At 41.5% G+C, this 25244-nt stretch overlaps 1 protein-coding gene across 1 annotated transcript; it reads left to right on the top strand.

The window, feature by feature from the left end:
• Positions 1-868: 868 nt before the first annotated feature.
• On the top strand, positions 869-23542 carry col6a1 (collagen, type VI, alpha 1). Its single transcript, XM_004565427.3, has 35 exons — positions 869-1133; positions 1714-1843; positions 2282-2482; positions 2576-2735; positions 3892-4005; positions 4122-4142; positions 5015-5035; positions 5123-5167; positions 5273-5326; positions 5429-5473; positions 5781-5807; positions 5907-5933; positions 6058-6102; positions 6192-6245; positions 6780-6842; positions 6924-6986; positions 7075-7128; positions 7221-7256; positions 7339-7401; positions 7683-7745; positions 8804-8866; positions 9738-9800; positions 9902-9952; positions 10040-10075; positions 10288-10350; positions 13373-13438; positions 14377-14412; positions 14770-14806; positions 18031-18039; positions 18133-18266; positions 18662-18759; positions 19522-19708; positions 19800-19971; positions 20226-20255; positions 21582-23542. Exons 1-35 carry the CDS (start codon positions 1049-1051, stop codon positions 22184-22186), a joined length of 3021 nt encoding a protein of 1006 aa, XP_004565484.2. The 5' UTR covers positions 869-1048; the 3' UTR covers positions 22187-23542.
• Positions 23543-25244: the final 1702 nt, after the last annotated feature.

Genomic DNA, 25244 nt, shown 5'->3' with positions numbered 1-25244 from the left:
CAGATGTGTCCCCCCCCTCTCTCTTCCTAGTCCCTCCTCCTCTCCCTTCTTTGCTCTCCTTCTCTCCCTAACTCGGTGATCTCAGTGGAAAATCTGAGTCCAGGCCAGACCTTCGATGCCTTCACACACAGACACACACACACATGTCGGCAGCAACTGTGCAGCATCCACCCCCCCCCCCCCCCCCCCATCAACACCCTGCCAAATGAACGCCCCCTCTTTCCAAAGTAGCTTCCAAGGTCAGCCCTCAACCAGCGCTAGATGGCGCTGCTTCCAAAGGGTCAATAGAGACACCATCCCACCGCAGCGCGCTCCCACGCCCTTCTCGTCTTGCTTTTATGTTCAGGTTGGTCTGGACTTTTAAAATGAACCAGATGTGTTAAAGCTCCACCCACCAACCCCCACCCCATCTTCCGCAGATTTCTGCAGGAATAGAGCTCAAAATGCTTCCAAGATGTGCGCCACATGGTTTTCATTAAGCAACATGAAGTGATTTCAGCTTCATCTATTCTGGTTTGCGTTTCTTGATTTTTGTGGGTGACATGTAGGCAGTTTGATGAAGGGGCAGCCGCGTAGTGACCAAATAACATTAAAGGGGCGTTCTCTATAAACGATGTGAAACTGAAAAACTAAATGTCCAGTTTCCACATTTTCTCTTTATGCCAAAATAAAAAGACTCAGCTCTGTGAATGCTGAAGTCTCGCTGACAGTCACCAGTTTATTGTTTGGCCCCTTTTAAGGAAGCGTGCACATCTGGGTAATTGGCGTAAACTGCTGGTCCGTGCGCGCTCTGGTACATTGCTTCTCATCAGCTTCCTTAGAGAAAGCTTTACAAACTCCTCCTCCTCCTCCTGCTCCCCCCTCCTCTCCCCTCACCGTGCGCTCTGGTCCTCCTCTGCGCGCTCTTGGGTTTCGCCTCGGAGAAACCTCAGACCTCTGGATCGCCAAAACTTCACGAAATCAGTTTAGAGGTGTGGGGCTTGGGGCCGCAGTTGTTTTTTGTCGGGGGTTGGGTGCCGTGGTTTAGTTGTTCTTTCACAGTTTAATCATGGAGACTCTCAGAAGTCTCCTCGCGCTGCTGTGCGTTTTCATGGCTGGAGCGCAACAGCAGGACCAACGGCGCAGAGTTGCTGGTAGGTTTGCTGAAAACATCTGGTGCTTTCCAAGCAGATGTTCTAGTGCGATTCTTTTGCACTTGAAGTGTGTTTATTGTGTCGAATGCAATGAAGTCGTTTGTTTGCTGTATTTTGATGCACTAACAACCAAGATGATAGAATCCTAGTCCGCTATCGTTTTACCTAATGGTCATGTGAGGTGTTGGCTGTAAAGCAGACTGATATGTGATGTCAGAGTAGCCGAGAACCTCAGGCCGGCTCCCCCACCGAGGTGACAGGAGTCATAGGACAGGTGTTTGTGCAAACAGCCATGTTATAGATGCAGATAGTCTGCTGAGGTTTCCTACCTGTATGACATGATCAGCCAATGAGATGATCTAATGTTGCTCATTATAATGAGCTGTAGGCCTCTGGTGCTGAAGTAATGACTTCTGCTGGTTTCACCAGTGTTGAAGCTGATTGTTAACACGTTTAGAGAAATCTAAGCAGCTAGAAATCACATTAGTTGGATCATTTTTTCGTTCTTCTTCATTTTTTTTTTTAAATCGTGGGATTATATTTGCTGATCACAGTCATTGATTATCTGCTTTGTGAACAGAGTGTCCTGTTGACCTGTTCTTCGTCCTGGATACATCTGAGAGTGTTGCCCTCAGAAGGACACCGGATTCCTATTATATTGACCAGATCAAAAATTTCGCCAAGGACTTCATAGATCAACTCAAAGACATGTAAGAAACACACACACACACACACACACACACACACACACACACACACACACACACACACACACACACAAATTACCTTGGAAGTGTTCAGGTACCAGTAAGGAGCACTGTACAGCATACTCGGATACACTGTGGGCGTGGCTACAGGTGCAGAGTCCTTTTGGCCTACCCACCACACCCACTACTTACAGTGGCTGTAGTTGGGGAAATGTAACATAGAGTAACTTTTAAACACCTGGGCTTAGATTTTTTTAATCAAATGACAGAACTCTGCCAATTACTTTTATATGAAATATAATGGGATGAAAGTGTGAAGCAGAATGAAAAAGAAAAACTTAAAGAAAGCCCTCTGACTATGACTGTGATTGAATCTGCATAGTTCTGGTCCACCCCTGCCTGTCTATACCATGTTTGATTTTAATACCATTGCTTATCCAGGCGCCACCAGTGTGACCGCATCCTGACATGGAACTCAGGAGCGCTGCACTACAGTGACGAAGTCAAACTGGTGAAGGAGCTGAGTGACTTGAATACCGAACGCAATGCCCTGAAGACAGCCATCGACAACATCGCGTACATCGGCAAGGGCACGTACACCGACTGTGCCATCAAGAGGGGCCTCGCTGAGCTGCTCATTGGGTAATAACAGCACGCGCATAGTTTCATCCTGAAATAATAAAGACGCTGACAACATTTCTGAATGTGTTTGCATACGTGTGTACCTGCTTGCAGGGGTTCCCATTACCATGAGAACAAGTATTTGGTGGTGGTGACTGATGGACATCCTATTACTGGTTACAAAGAGCCATGTGGAGGTGTGCAGGAGGCTGCTAACGAAGCCAAGCTACACGGGGTCAAAGTGTTCGCTGTCGCCATCTCACCTGACCAGGAGGTACAACACATACACACACATACAGATCATTTATTAAACTTTGCACAAATGAAGCCGTGCATTGCTCAAATACATTTTGGGGGAGTTAAGATTTGGCGTGTCATTTTCACTAATTAGCTATTATAAGTTAATTTTGATTTCAGAGTTTGATACTTAAATCAGTTTCAGTCTTATTTTCATGGGTTTATACTTACATAGCCATGTGTACATGATAACGGTTATTTGATCTCTGATGAAGACATCTGTTCTAGTTTTTTTAAATTGTGAAATATAAGGGATAAGTCTTATGATTATAAACCAAATCCTGTTTGCAAATGCATTAAGACAGAAATGTCATACTAAGAAGATGTTTTTCTTTGGATGATCTGGTCAACTCAGCTTTCTGATGCCATATGAAGCTAAAGAGCGTAGTCCACTTTTTCTCTTTTTCTCAAGTGTTCAGATAATGAGGTCAGAGTGTTAGCTAAGGCAGCTCTAGGCTCTGCTGGATATCAGTAAAAGCTGAAACTTCTAATATGGCTATATCAGGTTGTAAGCACAGAAGCTCCTCCCACCTGTTTCTGTTTCTGAGCACCAGCCAATAAGATGAAAACAGGCAGTAAGGAGGAGGGAGGGATGCTTAATTTCAGACAGGTCATTGAATTGATGGGTTGTAGGATGACTCGATTAAAGATAAACAAGGCTTGTTTAGACTGTGAATCATGCAAACGTGGAGCAAAAAAAAAAAAAAAAAAGAGCATAAAAGGTCTGCTTTAAAGACAAATCCAGCATAGCTCAAGTGTAAACCCCACAGCACAGTGAAACAGTTTAAGAGACAGTGAATTGAAGAAAATAGAATTCTGGAAAAACAAATTATTATCTTTCCAAATGTTTTTGATTCCACCATGGCTTCTTTAGATTAAACAGATATACAGATTAAACTCTGCATGCACTGTATTGAAAATGCTTTTTTTAAATGTGTTCTGTTCACAGTCAGTTAAAAACAAGTATCATTAATCTTAATACCATGTTATGCCAGGAATCTCTGCGTGGTGGATTTCACAATTTTCCTCTACCGGCTAATGTCAGGAAGAACATGTTGGCAGATGTTAATCTTAATCATTCGGATACTAGTGTGGCCAGATCGTAGATAAAGATGTTTGTGTTTGATTTACAGGAAGCCAGGCTGTCTCTCATTGCCACAGACCGCAACTACAGACAGAACTTCACTGCTGCAGATGACCTCAGAACCAGCAAGATGGCAACCATTGAAACCATCATTAACATGATCGTACGTCTCTTCTCTTCTCTTCTCTTCTCTTCTCTTCTCTTCTCTTCTCTCTCTCGTCTCTGAACATTGAAACATTTGGATTTCAAACTAACTCCTGGTTTATCTCTTCTTTCCAGACAAATGAAACAAAGGATGTGGTATGTCCAATTATTTATTTATTTATTTTTATTTAGATAAAGTTAACTTCACTGCTTGTTGCATGCTTTGCTGCAGAAGCCGGCCTGGGTTTTCTCATGTTTGGGGCTGAGAAGGCTGGCTAGAAAAAAAAATGTCACCAATAATGTTCAGCTCTTGTTTGTTCAAACATATTTTTGGCTGAGTAAATATTAAGCACTGTGCTTTTAAAGAAACAGCCTAACATCTTATTTGTATCTGATGAGCTCTGCTGATTCATTTTGAATCAAAATGCAGTATTTAAAAACCAGGGTTCTCTGCTGTACTCTTTTTTTTTTTTTTTTCTTTTTTTTTTTTTTTTTTTTTTGTGCTGCATATTTCAATTCAATTCAGTTTTATTTATACAGCACCAATTTACAACAGTTGCCTCAAGGTCCTTGAGGCAAGTGAACATCTCAGTGAATCTTCACTGAGATGATCGAATTTCCCAGAGGAACTATCGAATTTCCCAGAGGAACCCACCCGAGGGATTAATAAAGTTCTATCTTATCTTATCTTATCTTAAACTTCACTAAACAACTTCACTAAACAGGAAACTAGGAGAGGTCACTGAGGGCACACACTAGATGCTACAGCCACCACATCCAAAAGCTAATTGAGATTACTGCGATTACTATTAAAACTATAATAGCTTGTTTTGTTTTTACCGCTGTGTATGTGAGAGGTTCAGGTGACACCAGAAAACATGGTTTTTTTGTATTTCCAGTGTGATCGCACCCGCCTAACAGCATGTCTTACTTAGATTTGAGCAAAACTAAGTATCCAATCTTCTGTACAGCCATAGACACACAGACACACTTTTCATTTTTTAAAATCTTTTGTTCTTTTTTTCCAGTGTTGCTCGTTTGACTGCGTTGTAAGTACTACCTTTTTTATTTTATAAGCCACAAGCGTGATTTCTCTTTGGACTATATTTTTGGAGCTAACTTTTGTTTGCCTACAGGCTCCTGGAGGGGACAAAGGACCAGATGGAGAATCTGGCTCTAAGGTGGGATAGCTGTTGGGAAAATTGAGAGATGTAGTTATGTACAGATCTCCAACCGTCCCATTTAAACCTTGTTGACTAACCTCCATCCTCCCCTTCTCTCTACAGGGAGAAATAGGTAGACCAGGGATGCCAGGAGAGAAGGGAGATGTTGGTGATGTGGTAGGTGGCTTCCTCCAATAATAAGCATAAAAAGTATGTGGCATCCAACACTTGGTGCACCTGCTGAAAAAACTGTCCGTTTATCCCATTTCTTTCTTACAGGGCAGGATTGGCGACCCTGGTCCTGTCGGTTACAGTGGAATGAAGGTACAGTGCACTTAATAAAACATGCTGATAGATTGGAGCTGGGATCTAAGGGAGCCTTCATGATATTTTGAAGCAAAGTATTTATTTGTTTTTTAAATTTTCTGCACTATTAAGTAAACTAGAAGGATATCAATCCTGCTCCAAGTAAATTAAGTTTGACTTCTCAAGAGGAGGCAGTCTGGTAACTCTGAGTATGTGTATGTTTGTCTAGTCATGACCGCTGACCTCCAGTCAGTTTTCCCGCCTTATCATTCACCTCATCCCCCATGCTGTGTAATAATAATGACGTATGTGTTTCTGTTTCTAGGGAGACCGTGGCCCAAGAGGAGGGAAGGTACTGTCAGATACCCCCAAAATATATATTTTAGTAAGATTCAGTTCTGTGCTTTAATATTCTCGAGTGACTGACTCTGTGTTTGTGTGTTTTCTGCAGGGTGACAGAGGACACAAAGGCTACAAGGTGAGCTAATATTGACTTCTTGTCTTCAGAGAGAGAGGCCGTTGTACCGGCGGTTGCCCTGGAATCTTATGGTTTCCTCTCGCTTTAATTCTTTCTATTCTTTCCATCTGTTCCATCTTCTCAGGGAGACAAAGGTCAAAGGGGAAAGGATGGAATCGACGGACGCAAGGTGAGTAAAGTCCGGCCATCTGATGCGTCCATCTTTCTCCTCTCAGATGTATCCGTTTTTTAGATGTTTTTGTGTGTTTTCCCCTTTAGGGTGAACCTGGTTTCCCTGGACTTGCTGGCTGTAAAGGCTCTCCTGGACAAGACGTGAGTTTAAATATATACATTGAACCTTTTATGACCTTTAATCGAGCACCATTAACACTCATGGCCAAGTGCAAATGGGAGCTAATCATGAGATCCATGACACTAATTAGAAAAGTTGCAAATGTGCAATCAGATGTGTCGACATTGGGACAAACAGAGTTTATGTTTTGTCTTAATTACACTCCTGAACACTTTAACACACCCTCAGATAAGCCAATGCTGTTTTCAGCGTCTTTGTTTATAGATTAGCCGTTAGCTATTGTGTGCATGCCTAGGAATGTCGCTCTCTTTCTTTTTATTTGGTCCAAACACAAATTCTGCCTGGTATCTCCAGCAGACCAGACCATGTGCTCTTTAATCTTTGGCTTAGTTTACATTATTTTCTGTCAGACTGTTTGGATGAGTCCATATAGCTGTACTGTAAACATACACACATATACATGAGCTTACAAGTACGGCAGCCTCCAAGATGGAGTGTTACCTCAGCTGCTTCTGATCATGCATTGAAACTGTCTCTGTGTTGTGTGTTTCCAGGGCTCGCAGGGAGAGCATGGACCAAAGGGAGACCCTGGCTCTTATGGAATTAAAGGAGAAAAAGTAAGAGAGGAGGAGTTCTGGGTGCTAGAATTTTGTGTGGCCTTTAACGCCCTGTATTAAGGTGCTGTGTGCTCATTCCAGGGAGATCCCGGGAGGGACGGCGAACCAGGACGACCTGGAAACTATGGACCATTGGGCCCAAAGGTGAGTCAGCGTACAGAGAAACACAGAAACGACGAGAGATGACAAAGCAGGAACTTTGATACAGAATTAACCATGTTTGTCGTGACAGGGTGATCCAGGCCCTCGTGGTCCTGACGGGGACAAAGGAGAGCGCGGCGAAGATGTAAGCGATAAAGCTGGATAAAACCAAAAAAAAAATGAAGTTCATGACTTTCACTGTAGCTTCTATAAGTTTCTGCTATGTTTGCATTTCAGGGATTACCAGGGAATGATGGACCTGCGGGCGAGAAAGTAAATATATTGACTTTAAAATGGTGTTTTTGTGTGTGACAGCTACCAAAATGCACGTTACCGTCTCAAAAATCTCTCGTAGGGGCTACCTGGAGAGAAGGGGGAGCAAGGTTCCCGTGGAAACCGAGGCCCAAGAGGAGAACCGGTAAGTGCTGATAAAAGGTTTAACCCCAGTCCCTCACGGGCCTTCACCAGTTCAGCATTTTCTCCTCAGAAATTCATGGGAAATTCAGTTTGGCACGTGTACAGTATAGTGAGTCCACTGTAACCACACTGACCTTAATAGAACAGTTTTTGTGTAATTCCTCATGTACTCCCACTGAGCTGACTGTTTTTTAAAGCCTGGCTCTGTCTGCGTTCCTTGTCTTTTGTTACTGTCTTGAATGCCTTTAGTCTAATTTATACATTTGTTCTTTTCCTTGCCAGGGGGATCCAGGACCCCGCGGAGAACAAGGGAGGGAGGGCACAACTGGCCCCAACGGCGCCCCCGTAAGACAGAAACACTCACTCAAATATGAGCAACCATGCAGGCATTCGAGCAGGCACGAGCAGTTAGCGGCCCTGCTTACAATGCTGCGTGGTGTAGCACGGCACAGCCCCAACTATAAACCACTCGCTCTTTCTCTGGAATTATCCTTTTTTTCCTTTCGTAGGAACATGTTAGTGGCTGCATGCGCACATGTGAGCAGTTGTGCATATTTCATGTTAAGTGGGGATAAACTGGCCAGGTTTTCCAGAAGTAAGACCTGGCTGTGTCCCTGCAGTGCTGCCCACTCCTCCCTGCTTTAACCCCAACTCCCCTCCTCTTATTCTCCATTTTACTCCTCTTCCTGGGAACATCAACAGTCACTCTTTCCCCTCTGACTCAGTTCTTCTCTCCGTCCTCTCAAGCCAAAGCCTCACCATGGTTTTTCTTAATAAGGCACCAGGCAGTGTAATAATAATAATACGTTACAAGCATCAGCTGCGGCAACCTCCGTGATGTCAGAGCGTTCAATGGCTCTTTTGTGCTTCTGACTGTGCTACTTTCCTTGTCAGTGAACACTAAGGAAATGATTAGTATGGAAAACATGGAATAACGGACAACCGGAATAACGGCATAGCATTACTCTACAGGAGTGTTTAACAGTATTTTTTGTGTGTTAACTAGAATATAAAGAAGTGCTGTGGTGTGTTTGTCTTATTGCTTGAAAGTCCAAAACCTAAATCCAAACCTAAATATCGTATACGGCATTTCAGATTGATCCAGATGTTACCAGATCTTAGCAGTGATTTTTAATTGTTTCACAACATCCTACTGAATAATGTTACAATGCAGAGAACATAATTTCTTTTTTCACTGCTCTCCGGGCGATTATCTGCTCACATAGACACAGCGATGGGAAGAGTTGAGTAAATTGAGAAACTTTTCCTCAGGCAAAGACTCATGGGAAGTGTAGTTGTTAAATAGTGACGCTGTTAAAACTTTATTTTTTTTTAAATCCCCCTTTTTGTTATGTACAGTAAAAGTGTTTAAACAGTTTGTCATTAATGTTGTTGTTTTCCAGGGTGAAGCTGGCAAGCCCGGGCCTCCCGGGTACAGAGGAGATGAAGGCCAAGCCGGATCAGAAGTGAGTCCAACAAAACAAATGTACAGGTTATAATGAAAGTGCAGGAGTGTTTGAAGACTCTGGGAGTTTGTTGTTCCTCCATGAGCGAGAGGCTCCTAAATGAACTGCCCTTTATCTGCCAAAGTTAAAACTGTAATTTTACATGAGAGACTTTTTTGGTCTGCCTTTTTGTTTAAAGTTGACGAACGTTAGAAGCAAACAGAGACTGTCTCATACTTTCATGTCATTTACAAAGTAATAGTAAAGATTTGACTCTGTGTTTTCAGATAGCAAAGGCTAAAGTGCTACAAACCTGCTGATGTAGCTTTAAATCCATAAAAATTTTGTGAGTCAGCTTTGTTTTCATTTGTCATGTCTGTTGGTGGTTTGATGCTCGTTATCACACAATCTAGGCAGTCAGCTTGCCAGAATCTCTGACAGATTGCAGATACTAATAGTTACTATTAAGCCTTTATATGGGACTGACGTGTCTGTTATTAAAACGGATCAGTGCTCAGTATTACTGTCAGTAAAACAGATGCTGCACTTTTGTTTGTGTTTCTTTTCTGATTAATCAAATTTGGTTTTAGAGCTCACTGAATCACATGATTATTTACTGAATCATCACGAGAGAGGCTGCTATTTACTTTCTGATTTAGAATTTGAACTTCCGTCTGATCCCACTGATGTGATCAGGGAGAGGTTTTTTTAGGTGTTTTTCAGGTGGAAATTTCAAGAAATAGAACTGGTTCACAGTCTTGGTCCACACATTAACTCAAAGACACACACACACACACACACACACACACACTCAGTATCTGTCAGCAATATCCAAATGTTTTCATGTTGCATTTCATGTGTTTCTAATCTCATCTTTCCTTTCTTCTCTCAGGGACCCAGAGGGCCGAGAGGAATCAAAGGAGCTCCAGGAGACAGAGGCCCTATGGGAGAGAGGGTGAGTGAGAAAGGGGGGAGACAGATGTGTGCTATCGATCATAACTCCGGTCGTGTGTGTGTGCAGATGGATCTGTAAGTGTCTCTCTTTCTTATTTTCAGGGAGCGGATGGTGCTCCAGGAAATGGCACAGAAGGTTGTCATGGTTTCCAGGTAGGTAGTTAGGGCATCTCAAGTGTGGAGCAGCTTTCTCGCTGTAACTATGTATATTTTTGATGCTTATGTGGTTTTATTTTTTAGGGTTATCCTGGGCCCCGTGGAGACCCGGGTGAGCCGGTAGGTTCTTCTTTTTTTTTTTTTACATAGACAATCAGGGCACTCTTTTTTTAATTTGAGATCAGATGTTGGGATGCACGTTTGTTAGAGGCAGCGATTAACTGAGCTAAAATTAATGGGCTTTGTTAGCCCTTTTATCATCATTATCATTTAATCATCTGTCTTTGCCAGTGCTCCCCTGTAACTGTTTATATCTGCTGTGCATTTATCAGGGTGGCAGGGGGACGCCTGGACCCAAAGGAGATGATGGCGAGCCCGGAGATCCAGGCCCCGATGTAAGTCCAACTCTGACTTCTTTTCCCTTTTTGAGTTGCTACTCGCTCTTGATCTCATTTTATCTTTCCTCCTTTCCTTTCTTGGCGCAGAGAGCTGACAGGATATGAGTCACACGGCTACTATTTTAGATATATTTTCATATCTCCTTATTCATTTGCCGTCTTTTAACACGTCTCATACTACAAAGTGACTTTTTGTCTTTTCTGCTTTTCATTATTTTTTTTTCTTCTGTAGTCTAGAAGTATTTTGCTGCTCTTGTTTTTTTGTCTTTCTCCCACACTTTCCTCCTGTTCAGCAGCTGGAAATGCTTTAAGTACTTTTGAACACATTGGGGATGAGGGCTTTGAGCTGATGCAGCTGTGTATATGTTGTTGTCAAGGCTACCAGGAAGTGAGCAGAGACGATGAGGGGACTGCATTACTTTTTTTCTGGAGTGTGTGTGTGTGTGTGTGTGTGTGTGTGTGTGTGTGTGTGTGTGTGTGTGTGTGTGTGTGTGTGTGTGTGTGTGTTTGAGAGAGAGAGAGAGAGAGATTATTCCTGGTTCAACTTGGCCGTGTTTACATTTAAATAATTTCACTTCCAGGGTTCGAGTTTCATGGCTTAAAAGTTTCTATCCATACATCGGTGCACCCTGACCTTTTTCTGCAGAACAGTCACACTCTGTGAGCTGTGGATTTACAGTGCCAGATCAGTTTACCACTCATCAAAGCTTTATGTTACTGCAGCCAGAGCAGGATAAGATGCCGTACAATTCACCCAGTCACCCAATATTTTACTAAAATTTGTTTGGTACTGTAGTAATGTTTCAGTAATGTACATGATACATTCACTCTGACAGCAGAGTAATGGGCATATTCTGTTAAATGAATACATGAGGCAACCCAAATTATCTGGTTAGCTTAGCATAAAGCATGAAGACTATAGCTTAACTCAACCCAATGATACTTGTTTGAGGTATGCCAAAAGGGCTGACCTGGTACATAAATCAGCATTCTGCACAAAAGATATATATATATATATGAGCTTTTAGAAGTGCTAGTGGGTGCATGCTGTCATTGTAAACCACTTTGAACACACAGGAATTAGTTTAGCAGAATGGGTGCTAAGCTAACCTGTTGTTGCCTGCAGCCTTGTATTTGGACAGTGGTCCAGTGGTGACTGTTCTCTTATCTAGGTTTGGAAAACAAGTCCAGTTAGTTACCAAAATGACGTACCATTTAACAATGGTTTAATTTCCACACCGCACCCTGTATCGGTCCATGACAAAATCGTAGACTAAAAAAACCATAGTTAACATAATTAGATGCCATTTTTTGTATATCTCAGTGAACAGAAAGAAGTTATTATGTTCCACTCATTCTCAGAGGCATGCATGCATTTCTGTTTTCTTCTTATGTCTTTCTCCCTAGACAGTGACTTTCTTGTTTCCACATTCTCAGCTGTTCACAAAAAAGCTTTTTGTTGGATGGTGGAAGGCTGTGAACGGCGTGTGGCTTTCCCACCTATTTAAAGTTGTGGCTAACATACTTTTAAGATCATATCCTGCAAAAGGTATGACAAACAGTTGCATCTGGATGTGATCGCTAAATATAACGCCATAAAATCAAGCCTATGATTTGTCTGGCTGTTTGTGTAACTATGGATGATGTAGTTCATGTTCATTACATCCTAGCATTTGAAGCTGAGCAGTAATTGGAGTCACATGCATTGTGTGCACATGTATGTTGAGATATATGTGTGTGTGTGTGTGCGTGTGTGTGCACACGTGTGTGTTCCTATTAAAGGCTCACGTCTGTTGGCATGTGTGTGAAAAAGCCAGATGGTTGGCAGTACCGTCTCCCCAACAGCCCTCATGTCTCCGCTGTATCTGTCCACTGTAGGTAGATGGTTGTGTTGCAGGAGTGCAGATCTGCTGGTTGTGACTTTACACTGTGAGCTAGTCCCTTTTGCTTACACTGCTTCCTGCCTTACATGTCACTCCCAATCAGAAGGTTTCTAGGACAGACATTTGTCCATTAATGATCTGTAATATTTTCATTCACATTGTTTATGAAGTCGTTTTAAAAAAAGAGAGTAAATACACTTTTATCCAAAATGAGCCGTTTAAAGCACACAAGCACCCACTTTAAAACAGTTTCTGCTCTTCTCGTGTGTTTCAAAGATTTTTTTTTTAAATCTTCTTTTATTTTGGTATCTGCTTTCAGTTTTGGATTATTGTGAAATTCATTTCAGCTGCCTGCCGTCATTCTCAAATTTTTAAGTGTGTAAAAGTATCTGTGGGAACATTCAAATTCAACGATGTGATCATTGTCCTAAATCATTTTGTTTAGCTCTCACAGCGATCAGCTGTGTGTCAGGGTGCAGCAGCTGCAGGGGCTTTGGCTCCTTTAGCCCGCTGCATAGTTAGATAGCTGGCCATGATGAGACATGGCACAGCACTTCAGTGGATTTCTCCAAGATCAGGCAACAAACTCGTGCTTACAATTTCTGAAACTGTGTGTGGAGCAAGCAGGAATGCATTGTCTTTGTATACACAAAAATAAATGACGGTGCTCCACTTTCTCCTTCTCCTCCACTTTTATGATATGAACTACCACACTCGGAGACAAAACTCTTCTGAAGTTTTACATTTATTACTTATTTCCATAGTCAAGCACAGAGTCATAAAAAAAGTAAACAAATGAACACACACACACTAATCAGGTTGTTTTGCAGTCAGGTAATCACTTATACAGTAAGTCAGTATGAAGGTTTTAGTTGGACTCTGGATCTAAAAAGTGTGTGCCACTGCAGCTGTTTCCAGTTTAGACAAAACTATGAGCTGTGGTTATTGTTTAGCAGTGCTTTGCCACACAGCATTGCACGTTCATTGTGATTAGTGTGTAAATCAACTTAGTTTCTTTAAATAGCTTTTCATCCTGTAATTTGAAAAGATTTACAATCATTTATTTCAAAAGAGAAAAACAAACCAAAGGTGTGACCCTTTCTTTTAATCTCCATTCATTTTCTCTTTTTTGACAGAATAACGAACCAGGGCCTCTAGGACCAAAAGGGGCCAAAGGTCACAGAGGGCCTGAGGGCAGGCCGGTAAGAATGACATGGAGTGTGCACGTATGTTTGTGGTGTATGAATGTGTAAAACATAGATTCATGGGCAATGCTGACATATTTTTTCTGTTAATGTTATTTGTGCACTTGATTAGTTAATTCATTAAAACATTAATTCTTCTTAATAGGAAAGAAATACAGACTTAGCAGGCCTTTAAGAAAGTGAGCTAACAAGAGCACAGCCAGCTTTCAACTCTGTCCATTTCCATGTTTCAGACAGACACCACAACACCAAACCACATGCTAAGAGATGGAAAAACAATCATTCCTATGTTTCCTTAAACCTTAAACTTTGTGGTGTTGCTTCATGTGAAAATATAAACAAAGCTTAATCTAAATATGACATTAATCTAAATGATCGCACGCTCTCTGAGAGGAACAACTGAAAAGTTTGCGTCATGTGCTCCGAGTGCTGTTCTTCTCTACAATTAACGGCTGTCTCTCTCCCTCGCTCTCTTTTCCTGTCTTTCTCATTCTGTAATGTGTGTGTGTGCTAGTCTGGTGTCTTTTACGCAGAAACGAGTGCCCTTAAACAGAGCTTTAATGTCGGCTAAAACATAACAGATGGTTTTCCTACAGTCGAGAGAAGAAAAAAAAACGACTCCCAAAATTCTGTGGCAGTGAACTTTTGGACGTTTCAGATGTTTGCAGAACGACAGTGGCGAGCATGAAATGTGTGGGCGCGGATTGTGGGTTCAGTCATGGTGAGAACCTTGCGTACAGTCAGAGGAGTAACGTCTTTTTCAAAGAAGCCCCCCATATTTTTTAATTCCAACTAAAACACAAAAACTTTCCTCTGTCATCTTGAAGCCAGACCAGATAGACCTTTGGACAGATTTTTAAAAGAAAAAACAAAACAAAAAAAACAGACATTTTTCAGGAGGATGAATCACTCAAGTCTCCCTATCTCCTTTTCAGGGACCACCAGGGCCTCCCGGACCACCAGGAGCCGATGTGAGTATCAAGATAAAAATTGAAGCAATCCAATTAATGTGAGCCTTCGCCCTCAATTTAGCCGTAGCACCAGAGTGCTAACACACTTAATTCCCCCTTGAGGCTGTGCAAGTTTTGCATCTGCAACTGATACTGTATGTTCAGTCCAAAGCCACACAACCAATTTCCTGAACACAAAACCCCATAGCCGCTCACTGACTTCTAAGTAAAATATCACGTAGTCATGTTTTCATTTTCTTCTCCTTTGGAGCGGCTCAAAAGCAGTCAGGGAGCTGGCTGTGTGTCGTGTTTGTATATTATGTAATGTGATGTAGGTCTGCGGCCATATTGTAATGTATCCTCTGCCTCTCTCTTCAGGATTGTGAAATTCTGGATATCATTATGAAGCTCTGCTGTAAGTTCAAGACTTAACGGTTTGCCTTCTTGAACACCCACTCACAGAATTTAAATTCTTTATGTTAAAGTTTTCTCTGTCATTCATATGTATGTATATATATATACATTACAGTTACAGTGGTGAGTGCGAATGTTAAACATTGCAGATGTTTCAGATAATGAGGTCAGCATATGTACAAGTAATCCCTGTGAGCCAAAAGTTAAGACCTCAGATTGTCAGTTTCAGTCTTGGTTTGTATGATGTCATAAACAGGGGATCTCCCTAATGTGGTCATCTCAGGCAAAGAGCTCTGACTAAGAGAACAGAAGACCTGCTGTTTGAAGCTTCTGGTTGTCAGGATCACCCAGTCAGAAAAAAGGATGGCTTAAAGTCTAACTAAAAACACATGTATAGCCTCTTCGATTAAAAACGAACGTCATCCATTTAAATCTGATTTTTAAAAAGTCTCAGTGCAGTCTGGGTAGTGATGTTGAACAGTTGGAACAGTCTTGGACTTTACATTAAGATAAACAGGGAATTATTCTGTTTATCCTTTTCAATTTGAACCTGATTGTACTGTAACTGAGGAGGAAACCATACTGGGTATTAGTCAAACTGGACATCCATATCCAGCACTAATTTTCCTTGAGAGACCCATCCCAGTATAGGATCTAATCCCCTCCACCATGATAAGGTGATGTTTTACAGAGGGGAATTTAGAAACCTACTGTGAAAAAGTAGGTTTGTGAAAAACTGTGAAAATTGAGGAACCTAGACTTCAGTGGGGTTCAGTGTCATGTAGACTGGGCAACTTTCTCGACTGGAGGGCTGTCTAGGTTGATACACCAACGCAAAGCTGCATGGAACTCAACAATAGTGCCTCTGGTTTATCAAACTGGGGTGATGTTTCTTCTTTTTAAGAAGGGAAAACAAGGTTGTGGTCCAACTTTAGCAGAATCAGCAAACCTCAGCTCTCTGGGATGTTCTTTGTTAGGGTGCTTTTGGGAGAGTCTGTCCATTGGTCGACCCTCAGATCCACGAGGAACAATTTGATTTTCATCCTGGTTGTTGAACATATGACCAACTCCTTTTCTTCTCAAGGATATTGCATGTATTTTATAGACAATAAAATAATAAGATATCCCTCAGTGTGTCCTCTGGGATTGCTTTAGTAGTATGAAGTGTCTGCCCTGCTGTCATGGGCCATTCTGTGCCTATACAACCTTAGTAACAGCTTGGTTTGCATTGCCAAAGGTAAGAACCAGCAGGGTTGCACACAGATTTTAGTTATAAATTTTATGGATAGGTAATTTTTAGTTATTGTCAAGCAGAGAAGGGTTTCTGGTTTTGTGGCCTCGGGATCTCCTCTGCTTTTGCAGTTTATAGCCCAGTGTGAAACAGCAGGAATGAGAATTAGCATTTCCAAGCCTGAGGCCATGGTTCTCAGCTGGAAAAGAGTAGAGTGCTCATTCCAGGTCACAAAGGAGTTGCTGCTCAGGTATCTCAGGGAAATGGACAGATGGATTGGTGTAGCATCAGGAGTGGTGCAGAGTGCTGCCACCGCATCATGCTTAGGCTACTGCAAAGATGAGGCAGTCCAAATCTCTGCTTAGACTGCTGACCCTGTGTCCCAGACCCTGAAAAGTGTTGGAAAATGAATGAATGGATGTTGCTCCACTAACAGTGTTTAACAAAATAAGCATCTACTGATGTAATATAGTCCTCTACCATCATTCCTTTTTAAAAAAAATCCAAATAAACTTTGTGTTTAAACAGTTATACATGGTCCACAAACATCTGTTTATGCACATCTGCTGGCCATCATAGGTCTGCATCTGAAATATTCTTAAGAGCTTGAAAAAAAGAACACAACTGAACTTAGAGACGCTTCTTCATCACTAAAAACGAAAGGTGGAGAGTCTCAGGTATTTAATGTCTACTGAGTGTTGTCTCCTTTGGAAATGATCCTGAGAGCTGTTGTTCTGCTACTTGACCTGCTACTGACTATTGGTTAATACCATCAGCGGTGTTTAAGACTGAAACTACTGTGAGACCCTGCCCTCCTCTGTCATGTGACCTATTGATGTCACTTGAGGTGAGGTGGGGGGTTGAAGCAACAGTGAAGGGATCTCAAGACAGTGGCTACAATGTAGCAATGGACATAGGTGGCCTCCTTTACTGGTTTTACAAACCATCTGTCTACTCGGTCCAAAATATGAACATTGTCATTGTCCTTTAAGTACAAGTGTACACCTGAGGGTTGTGCTGTTGAATGATGAGAGGTGAAACGTTTTGACAAGCTAAAGAAGTTAAGACAAGCTCTTAAGGCTGCCATGACCTGGATGATGGACAGACATCTGACATACTGGTCTTAGTTGGAGGTTGCTGGTCACTTATGGACTGCTGAGCTGATTGAACTGGCAGGTTGTCATCTTCCTATTTGAACAGGGTCATGACCAAACGTTTGCTTTCGGAGGTTGTAAGTGTTGGATGTATTGGACGGTTTTGTGCCTAGCATGAGAGGATTTTATATTTACCATTGTTGACTTGAAGTCCAAAACCATTGATTCCTTTTGATTTATTCATTGTTCATAACCAGCTGCGCCATTTGGTATATTCATCCCATCAATGCAGCAAAAGTATCATAAGAGAAGTGCTCAAAACACAGCCACAGTCCTTTGGGAAGGTGCCACAAGCATTTTCCTGCTCATTTCTCGTTTCTTCACAACAGGAAAGATGTTAAGGCTAATATCGCTTCCTTTGTTTCCTTTCAACTGGAAATGAAAGCCAGATGCAGAGCAGTGTGGCACAGAAACTTGTAATAATAGCGTTTGAGTTTAGATCATCAGCCCAGAGAAAAAGTAACAGCAGCTTTCATTAGGTCATAATATGGAGTAAACATTGAGGATTGTTTCACTTTTTTTCACAGAGTATTTCAGGTATTTTAAGCTAGTGCTTTAATAGAAGATGGCATTTATTGCATTTTGAGAGCTTCAAGTTTTTAGTTTAAGAAAAGAACAGCTAAAACTGAACCAAAGCAAAGCTTACACAGTCTTAAAATACAAATATGGTGCAGGAAATTGATATAATAGGGCCACTTTAAACAGTTGGCCTTCTTTAGCTCAGTGCTAGGCTAACCCTAATGAAAACCGAAGCAGATTGTATCATGATACATTTATTTCTGCATTTCATTAACTTTGATTTGTGGTTTTTTTCCCCCATGCTCTTCTAATCACCCCCAGCTTGTTGTGGTGAGTTTGGAGTCATTGCCTATATTGTTCTCCACTGTCTGTAGCTACTTTGACGATTAGCCTTTATGAAATTATTCATGTGTGTGTCTCCAGAGTGTAAGTGTGCACCAGTGGACCTGGCGTTCATCGTGGACAGCTCAGAGAGTATCGGTTCTACAAACTTTGCTCTTGCCAAAGACTTTATCATCACAGTCATTGACAGGCTGATAAAAGACCAGCAAGTAAAGGTAACATCCTCCTTTAATTTATCCTCTGTTTTGACAGCATTGCATTTCATATTCTTCACCTTTTTCCTAATCTCTACCACCATCTGTCAGCCACATGCTTGACCTTTGTGGGATTTGTTGTTTATTTAAAATCATTCCAAGAATGGTGCTAAAGCTATTTTTCAGAGATGTTACGAAATGCTCGCCTCGAGAGCAAACCTCAAAATAGAAAAGTGTGAATGAAAGATATTCTCTTGGGTTTGGAACATGCTTTTATGTCTCTCCAGTGACTCTCCTCTCCCAGTTTGGTTGCAATTAGTCAGGATGGGTGGGACACAGAAATGTTGACAGAGGAAAACACACACAGACCAAAACACACAGTCACCATGCAGTGCTTTGGGTTTTTTTCTTTCCAGTTTGCTGTCGACGAGTCCACAGTGAGTGTTGTCCAGTACAGTGGATCAAGAGCCCAAGAAGTTGTCAGACTATCCTCAAGCCTCACCGAATTCAAACAGTGAGTTCACACACGCGTGCGGCAGGAGTCTCTGGCTTTCTTTGTTCTTTATAAATGTACTTTAAGAATTTTGCAGTGCAGTAAAAAATGAGAGAAGGGTAGCATTGCAGATGTTTACGCTGATAACACAAACATTATGCAGGAGCAGGTAATAGATAATAGGTATTGATTTTTCAATAACCGGACATGAACATGGAGAGTTTCCTGTATAACTTAGATTTCTAACTAACAAGGCCGCTCATTCTCTTTCTCTTGATAATATTTTCTTTAAAGTTATAAGACATTTTGGGGTCAACTTGAAAGAAATAGATGCAAACTATAATAGTATATTTCAAATCCCCATATACCAGGATTATTCCCTAAATTCTGCCAATATAAACAAAGGCAGTGGATATTTAAGTCGTTTTTAAAGCGTTTTTAAAGATAATATTAGAAAGTTTGACGAGCAGGTCAGAAGTAACGTCCCCTGTATGCCTTTATGATGCTCTCAATACAAACAATGGCAATAATGGACAATGAGGGACTTTTCTACCCTAAAAAAACAGCACTATAGATCTGATCAGAAATAGATCTGTCGCTATTAAGTTAAATACACTCTAAGTGGTAATTACTTATCTGGAAACAGAAATGACTGTTTAAATGTATAAAATGAAAGAACCTTTGAATACAGCATGTTGTATATTTTGCCTTATGTTTCAATGCTAAGCACGTTTTCTTTGTGTGTGTGTGTGTGTGTGTGTGTGTGTGTGTGTGTGTGTGTAGGGCAGTGAGAGACATGAAGTGGCTAGCTGAGGCCACGTACACAGGCGAGGCCCTTGATTTTGCTTTGAGCAACACAATCAGTGTCATGAGGAAAGAGAACAAAGTCGTTCTCGTTCTCACTGATGGACGCTCTGATATCGACAGAGACAAGACCCCCCTCAACATACTCTGTGGTAAAGGCCTCCAGGCAAGTGTGACACACTTTGAAACACACACTGTAGAAGGTTGAATCACATCCCTGTACAGGCAACCCTAAAAGGTCCCTGCTTCATCTCTAGGTTGGTGGTTTAGGAGTAAAGGACTACTCAGGCCGTGAGCCCAACCAAGAGCAGCTCGACGACGTGGTGTGTAAGAACGACCCCAAACCAGGCTTTTCCTTCGTGCTGGATAACTTTGCTGAACTTCTCGACGACAACTTCCTGCAGAACCTTACAGACAGAATCTGTAAAGGTACAGCACAGCTCCACATATTTAAATAACCTATGAATGCACTCCTTATCTAGTTATTAGTGTTGTTTTAGCAACACCATATTCACGATATACAGCGATATCCAGGCGTCTGTGTCAGTTGCGGTAACAGAGAAACATTAAAGACTTCTTTGTAGTAACAAAACAACACGCCAGTATCTGATCTTGCAGTTATTTAACCAGCTGGAAACAGTAATTTGGAAATAAACTGACTTATCTTGTGCTTTCTGTTACAGAGAAGAAATGCCCAGACTACAGATGTCCCAGTAAGTCTGATATTATTTTCCAATACACAGTTACACTGGGTTGTATTATGTTTGTACTATTTTACTGGGTTTGACAATGTCTTACATCCCTCATTCAGAAATCAGTTGTTCAAAGCTATTTTTCTATAGCACCTTTCATGCAGGTTAGCGCAGGTCAAAGTGCTTCACAACTGTCAAAAAGACATAATAAGGAGGAACAAATAAATTATATAATAAATTAATATGCAGCAGACAAGAAATAAATCTAAATTTGAAATGGCCTATAGGTATGATAAGAGTAAGTCAAATAAAGCTTAAATCAATTTAAAAATAGATATTAAAATATTACATTAAAAATGTAAAAATAAAAATAATCACAAATAAAATAGCAACAAAAATACAAAGTTAAAGATATAGTTAAAAACATAGAAAGTTATTTTAAAAAATCAAATAAAAATATGCGACATCAGTAGGACATGTAAGAAAACCCCAAATCCAATCTTTTCAGCATAAAAGATTTGATTTAAATTTCTTTTTAGAGATTTCAAAAACCTTCTGTTGCTCTTGGGTGCTGCTGCTGTTTTAGCGATGTGGGTAAAACCTCATGGCTGCCTCTAAACATTTTCTTCCTCCACACTGGAACAAGAAAAAGACCTGAAATACTTTATATGCCATCAGCACGTGAGACATAGATACTGGAATAAGGCCACGAGGTGGTTTAAAAACAAGTAAAATGATTTTGAATTCACTACTGACAGGCAGCCAGTATAGACTTCAGAATCAATATAATCTTTCTCTTATCTCCAAATAAATGATCTAACTTCTGCTGATGTAACACATTTTAAGTCGACCAGCTAGCAGGGCATTACAATTATCCAGCTTTGTTGGCATAAAAGCATGTTATCAGTTTCTTTGTGTTACTCAGACTTAGAAAAGGTCGAACAGTTTAAAGCAGAAGGAAGGAGACTCAGTGACAGACCCCACATGAGCTCTGACGTTCAGATCAGAGTCAGCCCTCCTACCTCTATGTTTTGTGCTTAGTGGCTAGAGGTAACTCTGAACGAATTCCCTTTTTCTGTTTCTGTCTCTAAGCTTTAGGCTAAAATTTAATTTTAGTTACTTCTGCCTCTGCCTCACCTTTTCTATATTATTTTAAGGATTGTTTGAAAAAAATACATCTCAACACAGTCACGTTATTCAGTGAACGAAAGTCGAAAAAACCCCAAACCAACAATAAATTAGAATCTGGATGTTAAAGACATCATAAATAAATGCTGTGTTTCTCTCTCCTGTGTTGGAAATCTCTGACCAGATGTGTTGTGTGTATTATTTCTGCTTATATTGCAGTCGAGTTTCCTCAAAGTACCGATATTTTGGTGATGATGGACAGCTCGGCCAGCGTAGGCCAGAAGAACTTTGAAATAAGCAAAACCTTTGCCCAACACTTGGCTGATCGCTTCCTGAACGCAAACAGGTCGCTTGGTGCCCAGATTAGAGTGGGTGTGGGCCAGTATAGTCGGAATGCTCGCTTGGACGCGCCGCTGAATCACAATCTGACGGTGTTGTCTGAGGAAATTAAAGCAGCTACCTTCCAAAACGATGGCACCAGCGTGACCCAGGCCTTGGAGTTTGCAATCAGGACTTTAGCCTCCCGCGGGGATGGATCAGCAGGCAGTAAGAAGCTGGTGCTCTTCTCTGACGGCAGGTCTCAGGGCGTCACCCAGCCTGTCCTGGAGAAGCGTGTTCGCGAGGTGGCGGATGCTGGTATTGAGCTCTATGTCATCTCAGCTGGCACCCAGGTCAGCGAGGCTAACCTGCGCACTCTGGTGAGCAGAGGACGGCTGGCCGACATCACATACGCTCAGCGCCATCTGTTCCGTCTCCCAGACTACCCATCTCTGCTCCGTGGGGTCTTTTACCAAACCGTCTCCCGCAGGGTGTCCATGCCCTGAATGGGAATACACCATACAACAGGACTAATACGCTTTACATTTTTAGTCCAATGAATATTCAGTCTCACTCATTTACAGTACACTGTGTTTAAAAAAGAAAAGAAAGTCGCAAAACGACTAATGATTGTGTGGCAGAAAAAATTTAAATTTCTTCAAAAATTACCCAGAAACCTTTTTTTTTTTTTTTACCCCAACTTGATCCTCCAAGGCGGACCATGTTAGGCTGTGTACAAACCCCGGTGCCTTCGCTGAGATCATAACCAAACGAAGGTATTTGACCTAAACCTCCCACTTTTAGAAATTTCTGCCTTGGAGGTAAAGTTCAGGGTAAAAAAGTGCCAAATAAATGGGTAACTCCGGTCCTGGAGAGCCATCAGTATTAGCACGTGTCTATTTCTAGCTTTCATCTGCATTAGGCTGATTTCTACTCAGGTATCCCTGTATCACTGTCAGCTCTGACTTCAGCTTTAAACAAGGCTCTTTGAAACAGCACTTACTTGCCTCTCCAGGACCGGACCTCCTGCCCTTTCAAGGATTGTGTTTAGAGTCTAATGTGGATTCTTTTTTCTTATTTCATTATAACTCTAGCCACTCTTTCAAGTGGTGTCAGATCTGTTGTGTGACAGTAACGCAAAATGAAGTGACCAATCACAGCTGTGAACTGATTTATTTTAAACTCCACCTCCATGATCTTTAAGTGTTAACTTAGTCCACAATTGGAGAAAACTCACACTGTTCATTATGTCAAAGTTATATTAAATCACCAAAACAGGATGTGACATCAGATAGGCTTATGTAGAAAGCCTGCTTCACCAGAACTCCACAGCTCGACCTTACCTGTGTGGTTCTGTCTGTGAGTATGTGTGAACCCTCTCAGTGTGTGGACATCATTTACATGTGAATGTGTGTTTTACACAGAGCCTCGGGGCGTTGGTCCATAAACAGCTGTGCTATGGTCGCTGGTTCAAATAATAGAGTAATGATAAAAAACTGTTCTTTATTGTCTGTGGAGCAGAAAAGCCTCAGTTTCACACACACATACGCTTACACGCATACATTGGTTCAGTGACCTTGGAATCTGCCATGGTGGAAACCTTGAAAATAAACATGGCACTTCTCACACCTACCCACACACAGAAAAATACACACAGCTTTTTAGATCACCTTAAGTGGAAGTTCAAAGGTGTTGTTATCTTCATTGGCTCAGAGTCACTGAGCTGTTGTTGTTATCTGTGGTGCTACTAGTTTCAGTGTATTAGCCTCTACCCTTTTTGTTAAAGAAGATATTTTTACCGTGGGGATGCACAGCCGCAGTAGTTTCATAAGAGCTCCTTCAATAAAGGTTGCTGCACCTAAGTGTGATTGTTTTTGTCCTGTACACACACACTCGCAAAGGTAGTTTACAAAGATCCATTCACACATGTTCATGTACCTCTACTGACAATTCTTTGGTTCAGATTAAAACACTGAGGAGAAAAAAAGAATTTTTACATCTCTCAGGTAGTGTTATAAAACAATGCATACATTTACATTGCTATGCAGATGATACTCAATCATATTTATCTGTGAAGCCAGCAATTAGTTAAACTACAGACAAGTCTTCAGTACACAAATGACCGAATTTCCTGACTGAATTTCTCTTCACCTAGACTCCAACAAATTGAGGTTATTGTACCTGAGCCCTAAAAATCTTAGAAAGTGTGGTTTCTAACCAGGTTTCTACTCTGGATGGCATTACCCTGATGTCTGCTAACAGTGTGAGGAATTTTGGAGTCATTTTTGAAAAGCTAGTCCATTTGGGGCAGGTAGGTAGAGTGGTTGCCCCATGATCAGAAGGTCGGGGTTTTGACTCCACTGAACGGCTACCCTGAGGTACCCCTGAGCAAGGTACCGTCCCTACACACTGCTCCCCGGGCGCTGCATTGGTGGCTGCCCACTGCTTCACTGGGTGAATTGGTTAAATGCAGAGGAGTAATTTCCCTATGGGGACTAACACAAACACATTATTTGTTACTCATAGGCAGGAATACTGTGATTCATTACTGTCAGGCTGTTTTCAAAGTTCCCTGGAAAGTCTTCTGTTGATCCAAAATGCATATTTCTCCCATATTAGTTTCTCACCATTTGCTCCCTGCTAAATCAGGGAATCAAATTTAAAATCCTTCTCATATACAAAGTCTTGAATAATCAGGCCCCATCATAACTTAAAGATGCCATAGTGCCTTATTATCCTAACTGAGTACTTTGTTGTCAGACTGCTGGCTTACTTGTGGTTACTATGGTATTTACTATGGAGGGTGATCGTGGCCGGTGGCGCCAGTGTCCGGCAGCCTCGCCTCTGTCAGTGCGCCCCAGGGTGGCTGTGGCTACAATGTAGCTTGCCATCACCAGTGTGTGAATGTGTGCATGAATGGGTGGATGACTGACTGTGTAAAGCGCTTTGGGGTCCTTATGGACTAGTAAAGCGCTATACCATTACCAGTTACAGGCCATATTTAAAAGTAGAATGAGAGGCAGAGCCTGCAGCTTTCAGGCCTGTGGAACCAATTCCCAATTTGGATCCAGAAGACTAACCCTAATTCTCACTACTTTTAAGATTAGGCTTAGAGCTTTCTTTCTTTTCTTTTCTTTATAAAAACATACAGTTAGGGTTGGATCAGGTGACCTTTAACCCTCCCTTAGCTATGCTGCTTTAAGCTCAGATTGCTAGACGTCTTTTTCGTACCTCTCTTTTTACTCTTTAATTGCGGTCTTCTCTTTCTGAGAGTTTGTATTTAGCTCTTATTTCTCTTTTCTCTTTTTAATCTTCCCCTTTCCCACTAACAGGTGAGGCCTGTTTCCTTGTTATTCCTGGTTATAATAAATTAAGCAATTAAGCAGATAGCTGATTAATGTCATTCTCAGTAACAATGATGGCCAAAGAGATATCAGTGGGCAAATCCATCATCGGGCTTAAAAAACATCATAAACGTATCAGGGAGATAGCAAAAATATTTGGGAGTGGTAAAATCAACAGGCAACGTACTGGTCAGCTCAGCAACACCAAAACATCTGGAAG

Source organism: Maylandia zebra, linkage group LG18 (assembly GCF_041146795.1).
Source record: "Maylandia zebra isolate NMK-2024a linkage group LG18, Mzebra_GT3a, whole genome shotgun sequence".
In the NCBI taxonomy this organism is placed as follows: domain Eukaryota; kingdom Metazoa; phylum Chordata; class Actinopteri; order Cichliformes; family Cichlidae; genus Maylandia; species Maylandia zebra.
This window is presented reverse-complemented; position numbering and strand designations above follow the sequence as displayed.